Below are 21,722 nucleotides of genomic sequence, written 5' to 3' on the forward strand. Positions count from 1 at the left end.
AGACAGTTTCGTTGGTGAATTCTACCAAATATTCAGAGAAGAGCTGACACCAATTCTATTGAAACTATTCCAGAACATAGTAAAGGATGGAATAATCACAAATTCATTCTATGAAGTAAGCATAACCTTGGTACCAAAGACAGACAAAGACATCACTGAAAAAGAAAATCTTAAACTAATATACCTCATGATTATAGACACAAAATTTCTCAACAAAATCCTAGCCAATAGAATCCAATATCTTCTTTGATGAAGTGTCTATTCATGCCCTCTGTCCATGTAATTGGATTGTTTATCTTTTTGTTATTAAAGTGTTGAAATTTTCTATAATTTTAGAGATTAGTTCCTTGTCCAACATGATGTTGCCAAATTTTTTTTCCCAGTCTCTTTTTACTCTTTTAGTGAAATCTTTTGATGTGCATAAATATTTAATTTTTAGGGTGTCCCAATTGTCTAGTTTGTCTTCTGCTGTTTGTGTGTTTTTAGTTACGTTTGATTTTGTATTTCTGCCATGTATTAGGGCCCCTAAACTTGCCCTTATTTTTCCTTTGATGATTTTTATAGTTTTAGGTTTTATATTTAGGTCTTTGATCCATTTTGAGTTAGTTTTTGTATGTAGTGAGAGATATGGGTCCTGTTTCATCTTTCTACCAATGGATGTCCAGTTTTGCCAGCACCATTTGTTAAAGAGAACAATCTCTTCTCCATTTAATGAATTTTAGCCCTTTGTCAAAGATCATCTGTCCAGAGGTAGATGGATTTACTTCTGGGTTCTGAATTCTGTTCCATTGCTCTACGAGTCTGTCATTGTAATACCAGGCTGTTATGATGACTATGTTGCTATAGTAGTTTTTGAGCTCAAGGAATGTGAGGCCTCCTACTTTGTTCTTCTTTAGTAATGCTTTGCTTCTCTGGAGTCTCTTTCCTTTCTACTTAAAGTTAGTTAAATGGTTTTTCCATCTCCCTGAAGCGTGATGATGGAATCTGGATCAGGATTGCATTATATCTGTAGATTGCTTTGGGTAGTATTGACATTTTCATAGTATTCCTTGGAAGCAAGATGGGGCAATCTACTTCCATAGTGTTACTGCCTCGGAAACCCAAGGAGGGGTCGCTATGAGTCGGGTCTGACTCGGTGGCACATAACAACAACAACAACATCCTAGGTGGTGGCTGGCTACCATTGCTGACTGTTCTGAAAGGGTTCACAGTAGGAGGTCCTGGATAGAGTGGGAGAAAAAAGTAGAACAAAACTCAAATCATTAAAAAAGACCATGCTTACCGGTTTGATAGAGACTGGTCCCAAAACTATGGCCCTTAATCACCCTTCAGGCCTGAAACTGAACTCACCCTGGTGTCTCAACCTTCAGCCAAACAGTAGACAGGTATATAAGATGAAGAATAACACCAGGGAGGTATGAACTCCTTAGAACAATCAACCATTTGAGATCAAAAGGGCAGCATTGGTCCAGACATAAAGCTCAAAAGGGAGGAAGGGACAGAAAAGAAGGATAAACAATGTTTACTGTTACTGAGGAAGTGGGAAAAATGCTATTACAGTGCGGGCATTGCAATCAGTGTCACAAATCAAAATGTGTATGAATTGTTGGATAGAAAACCAATTTCTCTGTAAACTTTAACCCAAATAGCAATAAAATGTTATTAAAAACTAGCCATTTGTCTTTTGTGATGATGTATTCAAAATAAATGAACTGAAGTGTCATCATCCTTGCTTCTAAGGAAAATTTTGGTTGTATTTTTTCTAAGACTGATTTGTTTGTTCTTTTGGCAGTCTACGGTATATTTAATATTCTTTGCCAGCACCACAGTTTGAATACATTAATTCTTCTGTCTTCCTTTCTCACGATCTAACTTTTGCACACATAATAGGTGGTTGAAAATATCATGGCTTGGGTCAGATACACTTTAGTTACCCAAGTGACATCTTTGCTTTTTGATACTTTAAAAAGGTCTTTTGCTGCAGATTTCTCCAATGAAATACTTGTTTAATTTCTTGACTGCTGTTTCCGTGGAGGTTTACTTGCTTCTTTTTAAGGTGCTGTCAAGTTTGTTCTGACTCATAGCAACAACACAATGAAATACTGCCTGGTCTTGTGCCACCCTCACAACCATGGCTATTCTTGAGCCTATCATTGCAGCCACTGTGACAGCCCATCTCATTGAGGGTCTTCCTCTTTTTTTGCTGACCCTCTACTTTACCAAGCATGATATTCTTCTCCCGGGATTGGTCTTTTCTGACAACATGACCAAAGTATGAGAGATTAAGTCTGTCTAGTCTCTCTTCTGGGAGCTCTGGTAGTGTAGTGCCTAAGGCACTGGACTGCTAAACCAAAAGCTGATGGTTCAAACTCACCAGCCACTCCTCAGAAGGAAGGTTGGACAATCTTCTTCCATAGTGATACCGCCTCAGAAACCCAAAGAGGGGTCACTATGAGTCGGGTCCAACTTGACAGCACATAACAACAACAACAACATTCTCTCTTCTAAGAAGCATTCTGGCTGTACTTCCCCCAACACAGATTTGTTCATTCTTCTGGCAGTCCATAACATTTTCAATATTCTTCACCAACACAACAATTCGAATGCATCAATTCTTCTTTGGTCTTCCTTATTCATTGTTCAGCTCTCACACATTTATGAGGTTATTGAAAATCCCATGGCTTGAGTCAGGTGCACCTTAGTCTTCATAGTGACATCTTTGCTCTTTAACACTTTAAAAAGGTCTTTTGCAACAGATCTGCCCAGTGCAATCTATTGTTTGATTTCTTGACTGCTGCTTCCATAGACATTGATTGTGGATCCAAGTAAAATGAAATCCTTGACAACATCAAATGTTTTCTCCATTTATCATGATTTTGCTTATTGGTCTAATTTTGAGGATTTTTGTTTTATTTGTGTTGAGGTGTAATCCATACTAAAAGCTGGAGTGTTTGATCTTCATCAGGAAGTGCTTTAAGTCCTCTTCATTTTCAGCAAGCAGGATCGGGTCATCTGCATATCACAGGTTCTTAATGAGTCTTCTTTCAACCCTGATGCCATGTTCTTCTTCATATAGTCCAGCTTCTTGATTACTTGCTCTGCATACAGATTGAATAAGTATGGTGAAAGGATACAACCCTGATGCACACCTTTCCTGTTGGGTTACTTACTGACCACTTACTTAATCCTCTCACATTCTTTCTACATGGACAACATGGATATCGTGGTTGAACCCAAAATAAGTCATTCTTTGAATCTATTCTTGCATGTCAACCACACAGGGAACCAGTGTTCATTGAGGGTGGAGTGCCTGTTTTCTAGTCTTTGCTTTGCTGCTTCACATCCTGAGGCTTATAACTTCCTTCTTCTGGAGATAATGTTCCATGCTGAGCTTGTGAGGTGTATCCTCCTTCTCCTTCTTCTTGAAAGATGAAGCAACTGGTAGAGAGAAATTATCTAAGAAGAGTACTACCAGATGAACATCGTGGCCAACACTGTTGTTGCCTACATGCTTTCAGGTCCTATTCCACTTGTGGCTGCCACTGTCCATCCCCAGATACAGAAACAGTCTGTGCAGGCCTGTCTGCACTTGCCTTCTTACAATGCCATAAAGCCATGCCCGCCATTCTGAGTCCTCTTCCCAGAAAGGTGATTACTCCTGTGCTGTAGAGATAAGCAAGACAAGAATCTAATAGATGTAAGGCTGAAAACAGCATAGGGAACTAAGTGTATGACTGCAGACTCTGCCTTGCACCTCATCATTACAAAATGTGACCCCAATGGCAGGAACTCTGTTCTCTTCACCTCTGAATCCTCAGCTCCTAGCACCTGGCACCTAATGGACCCTCAGTAGATGTTTGTGGTATATGAGTGAATGAGTTTCTTGCAAGCTCAGCCCTGCCTCAATTCTCAAAACAACATAAGCTTGAAGCAGGAAATTCTGGAATGTCCATAGCACCTGCTCATTCCAGCTTCCAGATGAGAGTTTAGTTGACTCATCTTCCGATTTGTCTGGCCCAGGCCACAGTTGCCCAGCCTAGGCACTTGGGGCTGTGCCTCTTGTTTCCCTTGCCAGACTAGGTTCCAGCCAGAGCACCAGAGAACTAGAATATCGAAGAACATATCTGTCCTACACAGGCCGTCTCTGTCATCTGCTTGCCCTCATTCTACCAGCTAGATGTGGGCACCTACAGTTTATAGGTGTGCAAGTGTGGCTGGAAGGAGGGGAAGGATGCAGAAAACAAAAATGAGGGAGGGGCTGGGCTTCTGCCTCTGTGCTCCTTGCATTTTGCATTATCCCCACTCTCTTCTCCTTGCAGGCTCCCCTGGCCACACTGGCTCTACTTCCATGAGCCCATCAGCAGTCTTATCCACAGGGAAGCCAATGGACTGCCATCCCAGCTACACCGACACCCCTGTGAGTGCCCCACGGACTCTGAGTGCGGTGGGGGCTCCCCTCAATGCTCTGGGTTCTCCATACCGAGTCATCACTTCTGCCATGGGACCCCCCTCAGGTGCACTGGCAGCCCCTCCAGGAATCAATCTGGTTGCCCCACCCAGCTCTCAGGTAGGTGTCCCTCCTCCAAAGACCTTCCAGTTATCTTCAATGGTTTCACCCGGGCTGTTCCTGGAACAGATCCAGCACTCAGCAAGCGCTTAATGTGTGTTTGCTGATGGGACTAGATTGTCTTTTCAGATTTCCTCCTGCAGGCTTGCATTAAGTGTATCCCCAGGCTGCACAGCCCCAGAAAACTGAGGACTTCTCATGGTCCAGGAGACTGGGGCCAAAAGGGAGCCACTGCTGCGGTTTAATGGTTCAATCCTGGCTGTGAGTTCAATGTCTCTCTGGGCTGTGTGTCGTCAGTGGAATGGACCCCTTTATTCCTTTCATTTCAATAATAAGTATTTATTTCAGTCAAAGAAGGTGCTCTACTACATGTTAAAGGAAGGTTGGGCAATCCTACTTCCGTAGTGATACTGCCTCGGAAACCCAAGGAGGGGTCGCTATGAGTCGGGGCCGACTCGACAGCACATAACAACAACAACAACAACAACTACATGTTATGAGGGCTACAGAAATGAGCAGGACATGGTCTTTGCTCTTTAGGAGTTTATAGTTGAGAGGGGAAATAAGCAAATATAAGCACATGGATAAATAGAGAACAATGCAGGGTGTGTTACATAGATGTTGTCTCTGAGAGAGCCAGAGAATATGGGAACTCAGGAAGGAAATCTCACCTTCATTCCAAGTGCCATCTGCTACAATGGAGAAAAGAGGTGTGTGCTTGGTAGACCCTGGATTGCTGCTCTGAGGAGCCTATGGGATGGCTAGAGCCCTTTACTTCCTTCTAGCAATACCATACTGGAATCATCAGACTTCCCCTTTTATATTGGTCAGCTATGACTGCAATAATGCTATATAACAAACAATCCCCAAATCACTAAAATTACAAAAACAAACTTTTTCTTCTCCCTTCACTCACAAGTCTGCATATCTGCAAGGGTGGGTCTGTTTCAGATGGAGAGTGAACTAGGCTAGGCTGCAGGCTGGGCTCAAGTCTGCTCCATGTGTCCTAGACTAAAGGAGCAGTGGCTACCTGGGGCATGCTTTCCTCATAGTATCTCATAGGAGTACAAGAGGCCAAACCAAATCAGTAAAAAAACAATGAAGTCTCTGCCCCATCACGCCCATGATATTCCATTGGAAAGGAAGGTTGGGCAATCTACTTCCATAGTGATATTGCCTCAGCAACCCAAGGAGGGGTCGCTCGACGGCACACAACAACAACAACACAACAAGGAAATTATAAGACTGACTCCAACATCAACATGGCAGGGAAATAGGCCATACCTATTCTTGTGGGGAGGCACTGGTAGTTCAGTAGTAGAATTCTTGCCTTCCATGTGGGAGACTTGGGTTCTATTCCTGGCCAATGCACTTCATGTGCAGCCACCACCCATCCATCATTGGTGGTTTGTATGTTGCTGTGATGCTGAACAGGTTTCAGCCAAGTTTCCAGACTAAGACTGACTAGGAAGAAAGGCCTGGCAATCTACATCTGAAAATCAGCCCATGAGAACTCTACAGATCACAACGGCCTGATTCTATTATGCTTGGGTCACCACTCCACAGTCGCTATAACAACATTGTAGTAGGAAGCATTACAGAGAAACGATGCAAAGGATGTGAAGAGTTGAAAGGAGTGAAGAATTGGAAATAATAATCCTGTTTCCTCCACTCCCACACCTATAATCCACACACCATTTCCTCACTGCATAGCAGCCAAGGTTCCATCTACCAATACACCTAAAGGCATACTTAGTAGGTTCTGCATCCTCCTGTGAAGAGGCAGGCCCCTACTTATGTCAGCATTTCCTACTGCTACAGAAAGAATATCAGAGCTCATTCCTAAGGGCCATTCTGAGGCACCACAGAACCTTGTTCATGAGCTCAGGCTCTGAAAGAAGGCCATGTAGAGTTACAGAGTTTTAGAGCCTGTAAGGACTTGGGAAATTTACTGATACAAGCATTACAAAACTTGGAAGAGGGCTTAGTGATTATCTAGTGTAGGGATCATAGATCCAGGGGTCCAGGTAGATAAAACAAGTGAAAGGATGAGGGCAGGTATAAAATAATAGGATTGGTGGAGATTGTGGGGAGCCCCCTTCCTTGAAATCATTCAAATTGAAAGATTTTTAAAGCACTCCGCAGGCTAAGAAAGCCCTTCTGTGAGTTTGATTTGGCCTGCCACTTTCATCCAAATTTCTAATCTAATTGTTCTCACCTGTAGGATTTTATTCATCATACACATCTTCCACTCCCACCCCATCCTATATTTTGGCTCTTGAGCAGATTGCAAAAGACCTACAGTCTTGAGTGAGGCAGAATGTGTTACATGCATGGTATTTCTGAGATAGAGGCAAAGACTATGGGAACTCAGGATCCCATTTGCCCCACCCATGACCAGCTGAAAACCACTCATCTTGTCCAAGCTCTTCATTCCACAAATGGAGCAACTAGGCTCAGAGAGCTACAGTGATTTGCCCAAACCCACACAGTCAGCAACAGAGCCGGGATTAGAACCCAAGTCCCCTGACCTGAAGTTCTGTATACACAATGTTGCCTTCCTTTAATGCTGTGACATGTATGCTAACTTAACCAGTGACCCTGAGGGCTTCCATTTGGCTGCTACCTCATGCTGCTGTAACCAAAAATACCACAAAAGAATGATTTTAAAGACTTTTACTTGCTCACAGATCTGGAAGCTAAAAGTCCAAATCCATGCTAATTCCTTCTGCGGGCCACTCTCCTAATTTCTGGTGTCTGCTGACAATTCTTGGCATTCTTTTGTTTGTAGATGGGTCTACAATGGCATCTGTCTTCAGCCTGTGTGTGTATCCATGTCTAGTCTACTCTTTTTACAAGACACAATCTGTATGTGATGAGTTTTAGGACCCACTCTACTCCCAGTGGGAGCTCTGGTGGCATAGTGCCTAAGGCACTTGACTGCTAACCAGAAGGCTGGTGGTTCAAACCCACAAGCCACTCCTCGGAAGGAAGTTTGGGCAATCTACTTCCATAGTGATACCGCCTCAGAAACCCAAGAAAGGGTTGCTATGAGTTGGATCCAACTCCATGGCAGTGGGTTTGGGCTACTCCCAGTATGACCTCATTAGCATAACAGAAGAAAACTCCTGTTTCCAAACAGGGTCGTATTTATGGTTACAGGGGTTAGGACTTTCACATTTCCTTTTGAGGGACACATTCAATCTATAAGAGTTTCCAAGGATAAGAGAACAAGCAAGAGAGAAAGAAGGGCTTCTCAGGCACAGGGAGAAGCTCAGGGGGTGGGAGTGAGTGGAGGGATGGACACAGGGAAGAGGTAACTATGGGGAGGAAATGGGAGAGGAGATATTGCATTGTGCTAAATTATGGTCAATGTCATGAGACAAAGTGTATGTGATCTCCTGTATGGAAAGTGTATTTACTCTGTAAATTTTCACCCAAATCACAATTAAAAAAAAAGAGAGAGAGAGAGAGAGTTTCCAAGGATAAAAAGAAGAATATAACATAATCGGTGCTTGTAAGGTTCTTGGGGAGGTGGTCACATGATGCAGATAAATTGCAATGAAACACTGTATGTGCTGCAGTAATCCTAAAGTATGTAGGGGGAGAATCCTAAAGGAGAATGGAGAAGTTACCTACAAACTTCCCAATCATATTATTTCTAGGCAGCAGTGAGGATGCCACATGTGTCTGTGCCACTCTCACTCCCTACCATCAGTGCTCCCCTATCCTTCAGAATGGAAGCCCATCAAGACATTTGTTTATTCTGTTCCTTTTTTTTTTTTTTTTTTCATGTGAATGGGTTCTCAGAAGGCAGGTCAAGTTCAGTAGATTAGGGACAGAAAGAAGCATTTAATTTCTGGGATAAAAGTAAAATTTTGCAAAGGGCAACCACATTAATTTAAATAGCTATTTTTTAAGACCTAGTTGGTAAAGTCTGGGTGGCACAAGTGGTTAAGCACTCAACTACTAGCCAAAAACTTGGCTGATTGAACTCACCTGGAGCCACCTTGGAAAACAGGCCTGGTGATCTTCTTCTAAAAGGTCACAGACTTGAAAACCCTAGGGAGAAATTCTGTTGAGCGTGCATGGGGTTGCCACGAGTCAGAATCAACTTGGCAGCAACTAGCAACAAAGTTGGTAAAGTAGAGGGATGGCAAAAAGGAGGAAAAGCTTCAGTGAGAAGAAATGACATAATAGCTGCAACAATGGATATATATCAATGATTGTGAAGTACACCAATGATTGTGGAAATGGTACGGGACCAGGCAAAGTTTTGTTCTGTTATACATAAAGTTGCCATGAGTCGGAGCCAATTCAACAGTAACAAACAAAACTATGTATCAGGCATTTGGCACCATCCTAAATGCTGGGGATAAGCACTGAATAAAGTGGCTTGTGCCAATTACATTCTAGCAGGCAAGACAGACAAAAAACAAATAGAATAGTTTCAATTAGCAATAATAATATATATGAAGAAATAAAACAGGGTGATGTGAGGAGTGGGCAAGAAACTGTCCCTCTAAGGCTGCTTTCAGCAACCACAGTCGAGTGTGATTATGCAAAATTTGGCGAATGAATCTTCATAGCCTTGTGTGAGTGGCAGGGCCACTATTCCTGGACTGTAAGTCTGTACAGAGGGATTGGTGTTGAAAGGTCAGGCTGAGAGCTTTGCTTCTGGCCAACTGGGCTGTGTGCAGAGGCAGAGGCCAAGTTCAGCAGTTGGGAACTATATTAAGCTGGCCCAGTGCTGGTGAAGCTCAGCAGCCTCAGACACTTAACAGTGTTCTGGGTTTGGGTTCCGGAGCCTCACAGCAGCAAAATTTTACTCCATTAACCAGATGACACAGGAAAAAAAGCCCTCACTGTTAGCCACGGTGAGTTGGATTCTGAATGATCTGGGACGACTATCCTTGTACATCCTGCCTTTCTTGCCCAGGACTGGGTCTGAGTGGGACTTGTGACAGGAAGCGTGCTCCTTCTGTGACCTGGGTCCAGGGTGAGTGTGGTTAGGGGTGGGAGGAGGGAGGTGCTCTGGAATAGGAGAAGCAGGCAGGGTCTCCTGTTTCATGTTCAATCATTCCATTGTTTGAGCTCTTCTTATTTTTGCTTTTGTTGGATTTTCGATCTTGAAAAATAAAGGAACCTAAACTGGTACTATGGCGTCAGGGACTATGTAATCTTCTACAAACTACTTTAACCTATTTCTGTCTCAGTTTCTTTTTTTTGTATTGTGGGGTAACAAATACAAGCCCAGAATATCCTACAAGGATTTTTCTGAATATCAAAGGAGAACTAGTTCTGAAGAGTCATTCTGTAAACTGTACAACATGCTATGGCAGTGAGCTGTGGCTATATTATTCTTCATAGGTGATGTATTATATACCTTGGTGACCATTGATTCACATGCGCTCTGTCACTGAAAGTTTCTAGAAAAGTTCATTTCAACATGTATTCATTGAACCAGGAACAGTGCTAGGTGCTAGAGAGACAAAAAATGTGTAAGATTTAGTCTATGCCCTGGGAGCATCAAGCGGAGTGAGCAATTACTAAAAACATCAAATATGTAATTGGGAAAATAATTACATAACTTTCAGATGAAATGATAGAGGCCACGTTTTTCTAAGTGTGTGTGTGTGTGTGTGTGTGTGGGGTGCTGTATCCCACCTTTTTAAACTCCCCCCGAACTCCACTTCCTGACCTGGGTTCTATGCTCACTCACATGTCTGTTGATAACTGAGTTATTAACTTCTCAGATTTGTTTGCATTTTTACAGAGAATACTAGATAGTAAAATTGAAAAATGTTAGTGCTACAATAGACCTTAAAGATCATCCAGTCTGATGATAAGAAGTTAAACCATGAAGTCTTTTCTTCCAATGAAAACGTATTTGGACCTAAAATACACATCAAATATAAACAGATGCTGTCTGTTTGAACCAAGAGCAGGTGATGTGAAGTCTGTTTATTCAACCTCCCTGGTCCCCCATTACCCCATCACACACACTCTAAGTTTGAAATCCACTAATTCTGCCTGTAGATGAGGAGATTGAGTTTCCCTTAAGTGCAATGTCCTAGTCAAGGTCATGTGGTGAGGAATTGGCAGAGCTAAACCACAACCCAGGGCCCCTCTCTCCCTGGTCGGAATCCAGGATCAGTACTTTCCATCACAAAGACCCTAACTAGATTAAATGTGCCCACATCCAGGAACAGGAGGGCCCTTCCTGCAGCCCATTTCTGCCTTCAGTGAAGTAATTTGGGCTGAAAGCTGCTCAGAACCCAATGTTCCATGATGCTCCAGAAGCACAGAGGAAGGCTTTGGCCCCTGGCTGAGGCTGCAAACAGAAGACAAGGCAGTCAAGTGTGTGTTCCCAGCGAGCAGCCAGCCTGCCTGGAGAGGCAGATCGGAGCTGCCTGATGAATCCCAGAGTGCTCGTTTGAGCGGATCTGCTTCTAATGGAACAAGACAGCTGAGGCATGAGGACTTGGGAGCCAGGCAGTTAATGGGCTTGCATTCTGGTGGTTTCCTTCAATCTCATCCACCAACGCTCTGAGCTCACACAAACCCCAAGCCAGCCAGACAGTAAGAGGGAGAGGAGAGCTTCAGACCACCTGTTCCAACACACTTTCTCTCACCACCGTCCTGACTTTTGAAGACAAGATATGTTGGAAGGGACCAAAGTGGGTTTCTCCAGAGGCTCCTGGTCAGTGAGGTAGGGCAGGAAGCATCTAAGGCAAAGACTGAGACTCTTCTGTCACACAAGATGAGTGATACAGTGAAAGAGGAACAATAGTCTGGGATCCAGGAACTTAGGGCTCTAATTCCAGGTTGGTCCCTAATTACCTGTGAAACTTAGACAAGGTATCTGGGCACTGCCATTTCTTTCAGTTGATGAGGTGATGCTCATGTGCAGCTAAGGCTAAGAACCACTGGTATCGTGGAAAGAATATATTGCAGGTGCATTGTCCTTGGGTGTCTCTCTCTTCATTCTTTCCTCGTGTTGCTACGCCACTTACCCCACTGGGGCAGAGTTCCCAGAATGGCCGTCCTCTCACAGAAACTGTAGTGGCTCCTCATGCTTGTAAAATTAAATCCACTCCACTTAGTCAGGCCATCAACCTCCAGGCTCTGTCACAGATCACCTCCCAGCCTTGTCTTCCATGGATCCTTTGGAGTTGGTTAGTCCACAGACACCTGGGCTTCCTGCCAGTCTAGCACTCTCAAAGCCTTTTGCTCATCACTGACCTATCGAAATCCTACCCATATTTGAAGGCCATCCAGTCCCAGTTCAAATGTCATCTCTTTCAGAAAGTCTTCTCTGATATCAACTGCATGTGATCTTTCCTAAACTATCTCAGCTGACTTTTAATCTCATTAATGGCCAGTTCCTTGAGGCAGTGCCTGCACCATCTTCCTTTTTGTGTATCCTCATAGCATTTCTGAATAAAACACTTTAAGGCTCAATTTCCTTATCTGAAAAATAGAAGTACCTTGCAGGATTGTTGTAAGGATTAAACTATTAGCACAGATCTAGCTTTCAGTAGATGGTAGCAATAAATACTGCTTTGTGATTGCTGTGGCTGGACACTATGGAGCTAGTCCTGCTGGAGATAGGGTTGGAAGGGAAGGATGGGAGAGGTCCTCTTGAGCCCCAGATGTTGGTGGCCTTCTGCTTATTCCCTTGACTTTTCTTGTCCATCTGAGGATTTGGGGAATAATTTGAGGAGTCTCTGTAGGGTCATCTGACCAAAAACCCTTTCACTTCATACCAAAAAAAAACAAACTCACTACCATTGACTTGGATCCGATTCATAGCAACTGCTCCTTGGGCTTCGGAGATGGTATCACTACAGAAGTAGATTGCCCAATCTTCCTTCCAAGGAGTGGCTAGTGGGTTTGAACCCCCAGCCCTCTGGTTAGCAGTCAAATGCCTTAGGCACTATGCCACCAGAGCTCCCTTCATAGGGTGGATCTAAGGGCTAATCTCTGCCTCCTTTGAAAACCAGAAAACCAAACGAAACCAAACTCATTGTCATGGAGTTGGATCCGACTCATAGTGACCCCTCCTTGGGTTTCCAAGGCAGTGTCACTACGTAAGTAGATTGCCCAATCTTCCTTCTGAGGAGTGGCTGGTAGGTTTGAACCTCCAGCCTTCTGGTTAGCAGTCAAGTGCCTTAGGCACTATGCCACCAGAGCTCCCACCTGCTTTGAAGCACTCAGGAAAAGTTATTGCCTGGAACTCACACTGACAGACACCCCTCCCCTACTTCTTAAAACCAATATACACTTAAAAGTCTTGCATACCTTCTGGTTATACCTGAGGGTAATGATTGAGGCTGACCAGATCAAAAGAGACCAAGTAGTGTGACCTGAGGTTGAATGGCCTCCGGGCACATGATGTAATCTGTCATGGTCAGGTGGAGAGACTGACAAGAGCCTGGAACTCTAAGGCTCAGGTGCGTTTTCTATTTGGGAAAAACATCCCCTGGGGGAAGTTATTCGAGTCGCTTGGAACATGGAAGTTCCACATCGGGGACACTCTTAAACCTCATGTTATACATCTCTTCATTTGTACTCTTTTTGATTGTAATGAATCTGTAGCTCTAAGTGTGATATCAATATATATATTTGTTGTTGTTGTTGTTACATGCTGTCAAGTCGGACCCGACTCATAGCGACCCCTCCTTGGGTTTCCGAGGCAGTATCACTACGGAAGTAGATTGCCCAACCTTCTTTCCGAGGAGTGGCTGGTGGAATATATATAAAATGCATATCTTGAAATAACAGTAACCTAGTGTTAGGATAACATCAAATATTTTTTCTGTCTCCCCCAGAAATATGGAATCATTTAACCTTGTCTGTGAATGTGTTCTCATTAACTGTGAATCCTCAGCTCACAGGAGAATTCTTGGCCCATAATAAACATTCAGAATTCTTGTCTGGATTCATCAGATTTTATTGGAATGATAATAACTACAATTGATAGAACACCTAGTGTGTGCCAGGTGCTGTGATGGGAATTTTACAGCATTATCCCATCAAATCTTCCCAACAACCCTCTAAAATAGGTATTATCACACTATTTTACAGATGAGGAAACTGAGGGTCTCAGGAGCTAATAACTTCTTTGAAGTCCTGTAGCCAATAAGGGTAGACTAGGGCTCAAGCCTGGGTATGCGTGACTCCAAAGCAAAGTTCTTTCTATGATACTAGTGGTTCTTAACCCTGGTTACACAACTGCATCATCTGATGAACTTAAAGAAATACTGATGCCCAGGGCCTGCCTCAGACCTATTGAATCTGAGTCTCTGGGGGTGGGGCCCAGGGTTCAGTGTTTTTAAAAGGTCCCAGGTGTACATCCAGGGTTGAGAACCATTGACCTACACCACAACTCAAAATGCTGGATACAAGTTCCAAATAAATTGTCTTAGGCTTGCAAAAAGACAAAAGAGAGAGAGAGAGAAAGAGAAGCAACACAGATAGAGTTAGAAAGGTGGGAAAGAGAGATAAAGAGAGAATTTTCCCATTGCATATGTGTTTGCAGCCCTTCCTCAAATTAATTTTAAAATTCCTGGTGACTTCAATTTTAAAGCAAGGCACTGAACACTGTATCTTTTCTCTTTTGTATTCTATACAACATCCAATTCAGAGCCTCTGCCCACCCCCTGAGCTCAATATATATTTGCTTAGTGAATTGAAAAGCTAATAAATTTAGAAGGAACCCAACTCAGGCTATGTTGTATTTTATGTTTTATTGATCATTTTTTCTGTCCCAAAGGCTTTGAATAGAGAAGCAAAGCCTGTGTTTGGCTTACTTTGAGAACTACAGTCACTTCAATTAGGCAGTATGATTCAAAATCCAGATCAACCATATAGAGGTTCAGTGGTTTCTCCCTTAAGTCTCCAGATAGTCACTAAGTGTCCCCAGTGGACCCTTAAACACATGCGTACTTGGCAACACCTTTGTTTGAACTTGTTGTAAGTGTCCGATTTTTGTGCACTCTAACTCCTCAACGAGATTATACATTTCTGAAGAATGAGACATAGCTTCTCATTTTCAGCTCTCCCTTCATCATGCTTAGAATGTTGCTCTATACTTAGCGGGTACTCAGAAAACGTTGCTGATTAGATGATTTGGCTCCTATTTAGTTAACTTGTTTTCTGTGATTAATACAAAGCATTCAGCAGCAGCTTTTCAGCAATCTCCCCAAGAGCACTGGGAGGCAGGGTGGTGGTATGGGAAGCTAACATAGGGTAAGGGAGGAAAAAAAAGATCAACAAAAGTTTCATTTATTCAGCCATTCACATCTACCACTTCAAACCCTACCATGTGCTGGACACCATGTCAGGCACTAGGAAGAGAATGCAGTGGAATCTCTGGCTTCTTGAGTTTTATAGTTTAGCATGAAGATAATATGTTAGTTATAGGCAAGTTCAATAACGTGATTGGGGCTTTCTTGACAATGTTTGTGCTATTGCAAAGGGTTAGGCATTTGGTTTAGCATCTCCCAATGGGTTTATTACAAAAAACCAATTGCCTATGAGTTAATCCCGGCTCATGGTGACCCATTATCTTTCTTTTTCATTTCTTGTGAACTCCTTTGGATGGGCATTATTATTTTCCTTTTGTACCCCAGAGCCTGGCACAGTGCCTGACACTGGGAGCACCCCTGGACATCTGTCCACTAAGTGAATGGGTTTACATTTCTGCTGGACTCTCTTAGAGTCTGTCTTTTGCCTGGAGGTCATAGGCCCTCTGGGAGCACTGATGAGTAGACAGTCCGTAGTTAATTAAAAATTTAAAGACACAGTTGACATTGTACTAGGTGTGCAATTCAGCATGGATTTCTAGTGCAAATAAAACACATGAGTAAAGTGAGTAAAAGCAAAAAGCCCTAATGAAGATGTGGTTTTAGGTTTAGGTATTGACTTCTGCAAACGACTTAGTTCCTCTTATGCCACTTTTATCCCCCCTCTTTCTTAGATTCATATCCCAGATAGTCAGTTTCAGATACTCTGGGGTCAGAAGTTGCTTCTTGAAATAGAACTTGTTTTTTGAGTGTGCCCTCATTGCTGTAGGCCTCAGGGATTGGGTTTACTCTGGCTCTGTTTTATTGTTATTTTTTTCTCTTGCAGCTAAATGTGGTGAACAGTGTCAGCAGTTCAGAAGATATCAAGCCCTTACCAGGGCTTCCAGGGATTGGAAACATGAACTACCCGTCCACCAGCCCTGGGTCTCTGGTTAAACACATCTGTGCCATCTGTGGGGACAGATCCTCAGGTACGTGTAAGAGCGGACATCCCTCCCAAGTACCCCACATGATGGGGTCCCAGAGAAGGAGCTTGCTCCACGGCACACCTGACTGCTTTGTACCTAATGAAAGCAAAAAAAGGCCCCTAGAAGGAGCCAAGTCACTGGGTTACACAAATAGTTTGCAATGGGCAGCTAATCTAAAGGTTGGTGGTTCAAACTCACCCAACTGTACCATGGAAAGGCCTGATCATCTACTTCCATAACATTACAGCCAAGAAATGCCTATGGAGAACTTCTACTCTGTAACACATGAGGTTGCTATGAATTGGAATAGACTTGATAGCAATGGGTTTGCTTGCTTTTTTTTAAATTTTTTGTTGTTTGTTTAGGATGATCCAGCTCTCAGCCTGGGCTGTAAAATTTCTGTCAGTGTGTTCATTATTGATTGCAGTCCTGATGAATTTAAAATGTGAGTTCATTTTTGAGGATTAGCCTTATAGAAAATGTTCAGAAGCCTCTCTCTAGAGTTACCGTGGTGCATGTGAATCTAAGATAGAGAACCTGTTGCAATTAGCAGTATCTCAAGATAGATTTTATATCATTTTTAAAATTTATTTTTTATAATTATAAAAATAATATCTTTTGTATTGAAAAGTTGAAAAATCTAGAAAAGTACAAAAGAAAAATTTAAAAATTTCAATAATGTCTCCACCAAAGATAAAGCCTTTGATATTTTTGCATATTGCTATATGTTTTGTAAGGAGCTCTGGTGGCAATGTGGGTAAAGCATCTGGCTGCTTACCAGGTTAGCAATTCATGTGTTTTTATCATTTTCTTTGACCCTCTTCTACTTTTGTCCAAATTATCTCCCTCCAGACTTACTCCTTTGTGCCCCCCCCACCCCAGTTTTCAAGATATCTGCATCTCTAATTTGACAAATGAAGAAATGAGGAAGGTTCATTTCTGTAGTGATCCATGATGGCTGACTGAATACTTCCTCATCTTGTTATGGTCACCAAAGTCACTAAAGAATTTCACTCCACGGAACGTTCCTGGTGCCTGGAACTCATTTAGCTATTGGTTGATATTTGCTTGCTGTCGAAAATTATTTCCAAATCATGCAGACTTGACCTCTCTGGGTTGGCTATTACAACAGCAAGAGAACACTAGCCACACTCTGACACAGATCTTCTCTGCTATGGTTATTTTAGTTGAAACTCTGAGATGTTCATTCATATATTAAAGACCCATGGGGATGATTGTGTCATACATTGGCCAAATTAGGGCCATGTTTCTTGAGGACAAAAATTTCAGAGCTTAGAGCATTAGGTTCTTGTGACTCAAGATAAAATCCTAGATCTATTTTTGCTGTGAGGAGTGCTGGTGCTTCAGAGGGCTGTTAACCAAAATGTTGGTGGTTACCTACTAGCAGCTCCACAGGAGAAAGATGAAGCAGTCTACTTCTGTGAAGATTTACAGCCTTGGAAACCTTCTGGGACAACTCTACTCTTGCTATGAGTCAGAATCGACTCAATAACAGTAGGTTTATTATTACTATGAGTTTAAAAAATTAGTGTAGTCAACTAATTAGGCACAGACTGTCTTTTCATCAGGTTCCTGGGGGATGCAAATGGTTTGCTATTAATTTAAAGGTTGGTGGTTTGAACCTACCCAGCAGCATCATGGAAAGAATGCCTGGTGATCTGCTTCCATAAAGATTAGAGACAAGAAAACCTATGGAGCACAGTTCTACTCTGTAGTACTTGGGGTCACTGTAAGTTGAAATTGACTCAGTGATAATGGGTGGGAGGGGATCTTTTCATCAGGCATTACCAATAGTTGCTATTTCATTTTAGGGTGGTTCTTTGGAAATATAAGCTCCTGAGCCACAGTATTCACATTGGGTGTATGTGTTCACATGAACTTCAAATTCACTTTAATTTCAGTCTAAATAAATAAAAAAGAATTTAAAAGTCAGGTCTGGTCTATAGCTAAATGGCATCACATATTATAATCAAGAATCAGAATATGCAGTATAGAGCTAATAGGGGACAAAGTTAGGATAACCTCTTAACCATAACTAAGCATCTTGAGGGAGTGAGTGGCTGGGCCTGTGGGCTTGGGACCATGGTCTCAGGGGACTTCAAGTGCAACTGGCACAACATATATAGAAAAACATTGCTCTATATCCTATTTTGTTGTGTAGCCACTGGGGTCTTAAAAGCTTCTAAGCTTCTAAGAGGCCATCTAAGATGCAGCTACCAGTCTGTCCTCATCCAGAGCAAAATGTGTGAAGAAAATCAAAGACACTTGGAAACAATTAGTCCAAAGGACTAATGGACCATGAGAACTTCACCCTATATGACCCTGAGACTAGAAGAACAAGATGGTGCCCAGCTATCACTGCGAATCACTCTGAAAGGGATCAAAATTGGAGATCCTGGATAGAGTGGGAGAAAGATGTGGGACAAAATTAAAAAACATAAAAACAACCAGGATCACTGGTCAGATAGAGATTGGCGAAACCCTCAAGTCTATGGCCCCTCATCCTTTGGGCCTGGAATTGGATTCACTCCTGTGGCAGCCAAACAATAGACAGGCCTCTGAGCTGAACAACTACATCAAGGAGATGCACAGTCAACCTAGAACAATCAACCAAGGGAGATCAGAAAGACAGCATCTGCACAGGGAGAAAGCTAGGGAGACAGGAAAACATAGGCAAGAGGGACACAGGGAAAGGGTAACCACAGGGAGAAAGTGGGAAGAGAGTTGTTACATTGTGAGGATTATAATCAGTGCCATGAAACAAAATGTGCATGAACTGTTAATGTAAAATGAATTTGCTTTGTGAAATTTCACCCAAATCACAACAAAAAGTTTTTTAAAAAAGAAAAAGACGTAAACATATTTTGAATTATCTGTTTTCTTATATTTTTCCAGTCCCACAATTCTAATCATTTGAGCACAGCTGCATGGTGTGTGGTACTGAGAAGACTTCTAGTTAGAAAGAATATTGTAATCAATTCATAATGTCTGTGTGGGGACTGGTATGGGGACACTCCTGACAGACCTTACCATCTCTGGCTAGGGTAATTGAAAACTGAATGTAGAAGCAGGTAATAAGAGCAATGGGACATACAATAGAGCATTCTGGATCAAACAAAATAGCTTTCTATCAGATAGTTTAATCACATTTTAATATTGAGTTTCATATTATGCTATAAAGACCAAATACAGACTTATTTCTCCAACAGGCAACAGCATTTAAAGAACCGTAACTCAAAGTTCTATTCACAGTTGATGGTAAAGGATAATTACTTTAAGTGGATTTCCTAAAACCTTAGGCCTCAATTATGGGAAAATATTAGTTCAGCTGAAGTCCTTTCCCTGCTAGGAAATACATGATGATTATAAATATTTTTATTCAGTAGCTTGAATTGAAGCAGAACGTTTTGCTTAACCAAACAGCCAAACACAAGGGTTACCTTGGTAAAATAAATGTAAACAAAATCTTAGGTCAGGAATTTTCTAATCATTTTCTCCAGCGACACAGAGATCCAGAGGGAAGTCACAAGAAAAGGCATACTTCACCGTGCTTTATTTTCATTCCTTGAGTGAGCTTACATTTTCTGCTTTGTTTTCTGTTCCACTGCTCAGGTGAGGTTTCCTTTCTCACTGGGAGACAGCCAAAGTGTTCTTTGAATGAATTATCCAAATAAACACAGGAATAATCTATGAAATGTTCTTTCCTTGTGACCAGGAAAGCACTATGGGGTGTACAGCTGTGAAGGCTGCAAAGGGTTCTTCAAGAGAACCATAAGGAAAGACCTCATCTACACATGTCGGGATAATAAAGACTGCCTCATTGACAAGCGCCAGCGCAACCGTTGCCAGTACTGTCGCTATCAGAAGTGCCTTGTCATGGGCATGAAGAGGGAAGGTAAGCTTTCCCCTTCCGGCTCCACTCAAGGGAACACCTGAATAGTAGTGGGAGACTGATTTGTTGTGTAGGAAAGATCCCTGCTGAGTTGAACTACATGGGAAGGTGAAGTTGGGAGTGGAAGTTAGGAGGACTTTGGGTACCATGATTTCCCAAGTATTGCAACTGAATGTCCCCCTCACCATAGGAAATGTGTATTCCTACAGCAAAGAGGAAGTTCCTGGGTGGTGCAAATGGTAAGCTGGTAAGCACACAACCACTAACTGAAAGGTTGGTGGTTGAACTTAACCAGAAGCACTTTGGAAGAAAGTCTTTGTGATCTACTTCCCAAGGTCACAGTCTATGCAGTCTATGGAGCACAGTTCTACTCTGAAACACACGGAGTCACCTTTAGTCGTAATCAACTGGATGGCAACTGGTACAGCAATGAGGGCAAGAGGCATCCTTTCCTGGAGCCCAGATGATGGTCCCCTAAGTAGATGATCACCAAACTGGGTCTTCCCCCTTGCTCTTCCAGTAGACCGGCAACAAGTCTCAGAGTTGAGGAGTCAGGGCCCTTGTACACTGCCCTACCGATAGAACATCAGTCTGACCTTCAGAGTGGAGCTGACTGCTCTCCCCTTACCTGAAGTCTCACCCTGGGGAAACCTGCTGATTTGATTTCATTCTCTGAACTTTTATATCTTGATCCAGTATAAATCCTTTGTGACTGGTTTAACTCCATGGTCTTTTGGGATGGTGAGCATTACCCAGGTCTGTCAAAACTAGTCTTTTCATTCAGAGAGAGTTTCATTGTGCATTTAAACCATCATATCTTTTGATTTGTAGTGTGGGTTAGTGGGATTGTTCTAGAGTCAAAAATAATTTTTTTTTAAAAAATACTTTATGTTCCTTTAAAATTTCAGATTTTTTTAAAGTTACACAAATTTAAATGGGCATTAAGTTAAGTCAAGTAGGTATATGATATATATAGTGAATCTTCATAGATTTTGCAGTAAGGAAGTCTTGCCTTTCTCTAGAAAGTAGGAACAAGGAGTTTAGTCAGTCCTAGGTGGCTCTTCATTCTTGATGAGCTTCTTGCCTTTGAAGAGGAGGAATCTGTCTGAAAGGGACAGTTTGAGGGAAGGTTTCTTTGAACCCCACTAGAAAGCACACTACCAAAAAAGATGATCTTCTTAGAATCTTAGTTATCATAGCTGGAGATGGCCCTTCAGAATCATTTAATCAACTCTGATCATTCTACTATAGGGGCAATGGTGGTTCAGTGTGGAATCCTTGTCTTCCAGGTGAGAGACCTATATTCAATTCTTGGCAAGTGCACCTCAAGCACAACCACCACCCACCCACCTCTCGTGGAGACTTGCAGGCTACTGTGATGCTGCATAGGTTTCAGTAGAACTTCTAGACTAAGATGAACTAGAAAGAAAGGCCTGGCAATCTACTGAAAAGTCTATGGATCACACTGGTCCAACTTGCAACACATCTTGTTGTTGTTGTTGTTATGTGCCATCAAGTCAGCCCTGACTCATAGGGACCTCTCCTTGGGTTTCCGAGGCAGTATCACTACGGAAGTAGATTGTGCCATCTTCCTTCCGAGAAGTGGCTGGTGGGTTTGAACCCCCAGCTTCTGGTTAGCAGTCTTAGCATAGTGCCTTAGGCTACCAGAGCTCCTGCAACACATCTTGGGGATGGCAAAAGAGCAGGAAGTATTTCATTCCATTGTGCATGGGGTCGCTGTGAATTAGAAATAGCTAACAACAGCAAAACATTCTACAAAAGGGAAACATGCTCTGAGAGGCGAAGTGAGTTTTCCAAGGTAGATAATGAGTAGAGACTAAGTCTCCCAACTACCTAACCAGCACTTGTCTTACATCTCCTCTCCCACCAACCCACCAACATGATGGAAGAGCTCTGAAGTAAGGATAGTTCTCACTCTGGTATCTAATAGGAATATGAAAAGT

At 42.4% G+C, this 21,722-nt stretch overlaps 1 protein-coding gene across 1 annotated transcript in view; it reads left to right on the forward strand.

Annotated features, from left to right (window-relative positions):
- The window catches only part of RXRG (retinoid X receptor gamma), a 71,162-nt gene that overhangs the window by 30,324 nt on the left and 19,116 nt on the right, over positions 1–21,722 (forward strand). The window contains exons 2-4 of the mRNA XM_007937746.2: positions 4,320–4,567; positions 15,704–15,848; positions 19,582–19,761. Of these exons, the coding sequence (XP_007935937.1) occupies positions 4,320–4,567; positions 15,704–15,848; positions 19,582–19,761 (573 nt within the window). The remainder of the gene's footprint in view (positions 1–4,319; positions 4,568–15,703; positions 15,849–19,581; positions 19,762–21,722) is intronic.

The sequence above is a fragment of the Orycteropus afer genome, unplaced genomic scaffold, assembly GCF_000298275.1.
Source record: "Orycteropus afer afer isolate SDZICR_OR568_19922 unplaced genomic scaffold, OryAfe1.0 scaffold00044, whole genome shotgun sequence".
Classification (NCBI taxonomy): domain Eukaryota; kingdom Metazoa; phylum Chordata; class Mammalia; order Tubulidentata; family Orycteropodidae; genus Orycteropus; species Orycteropus afer.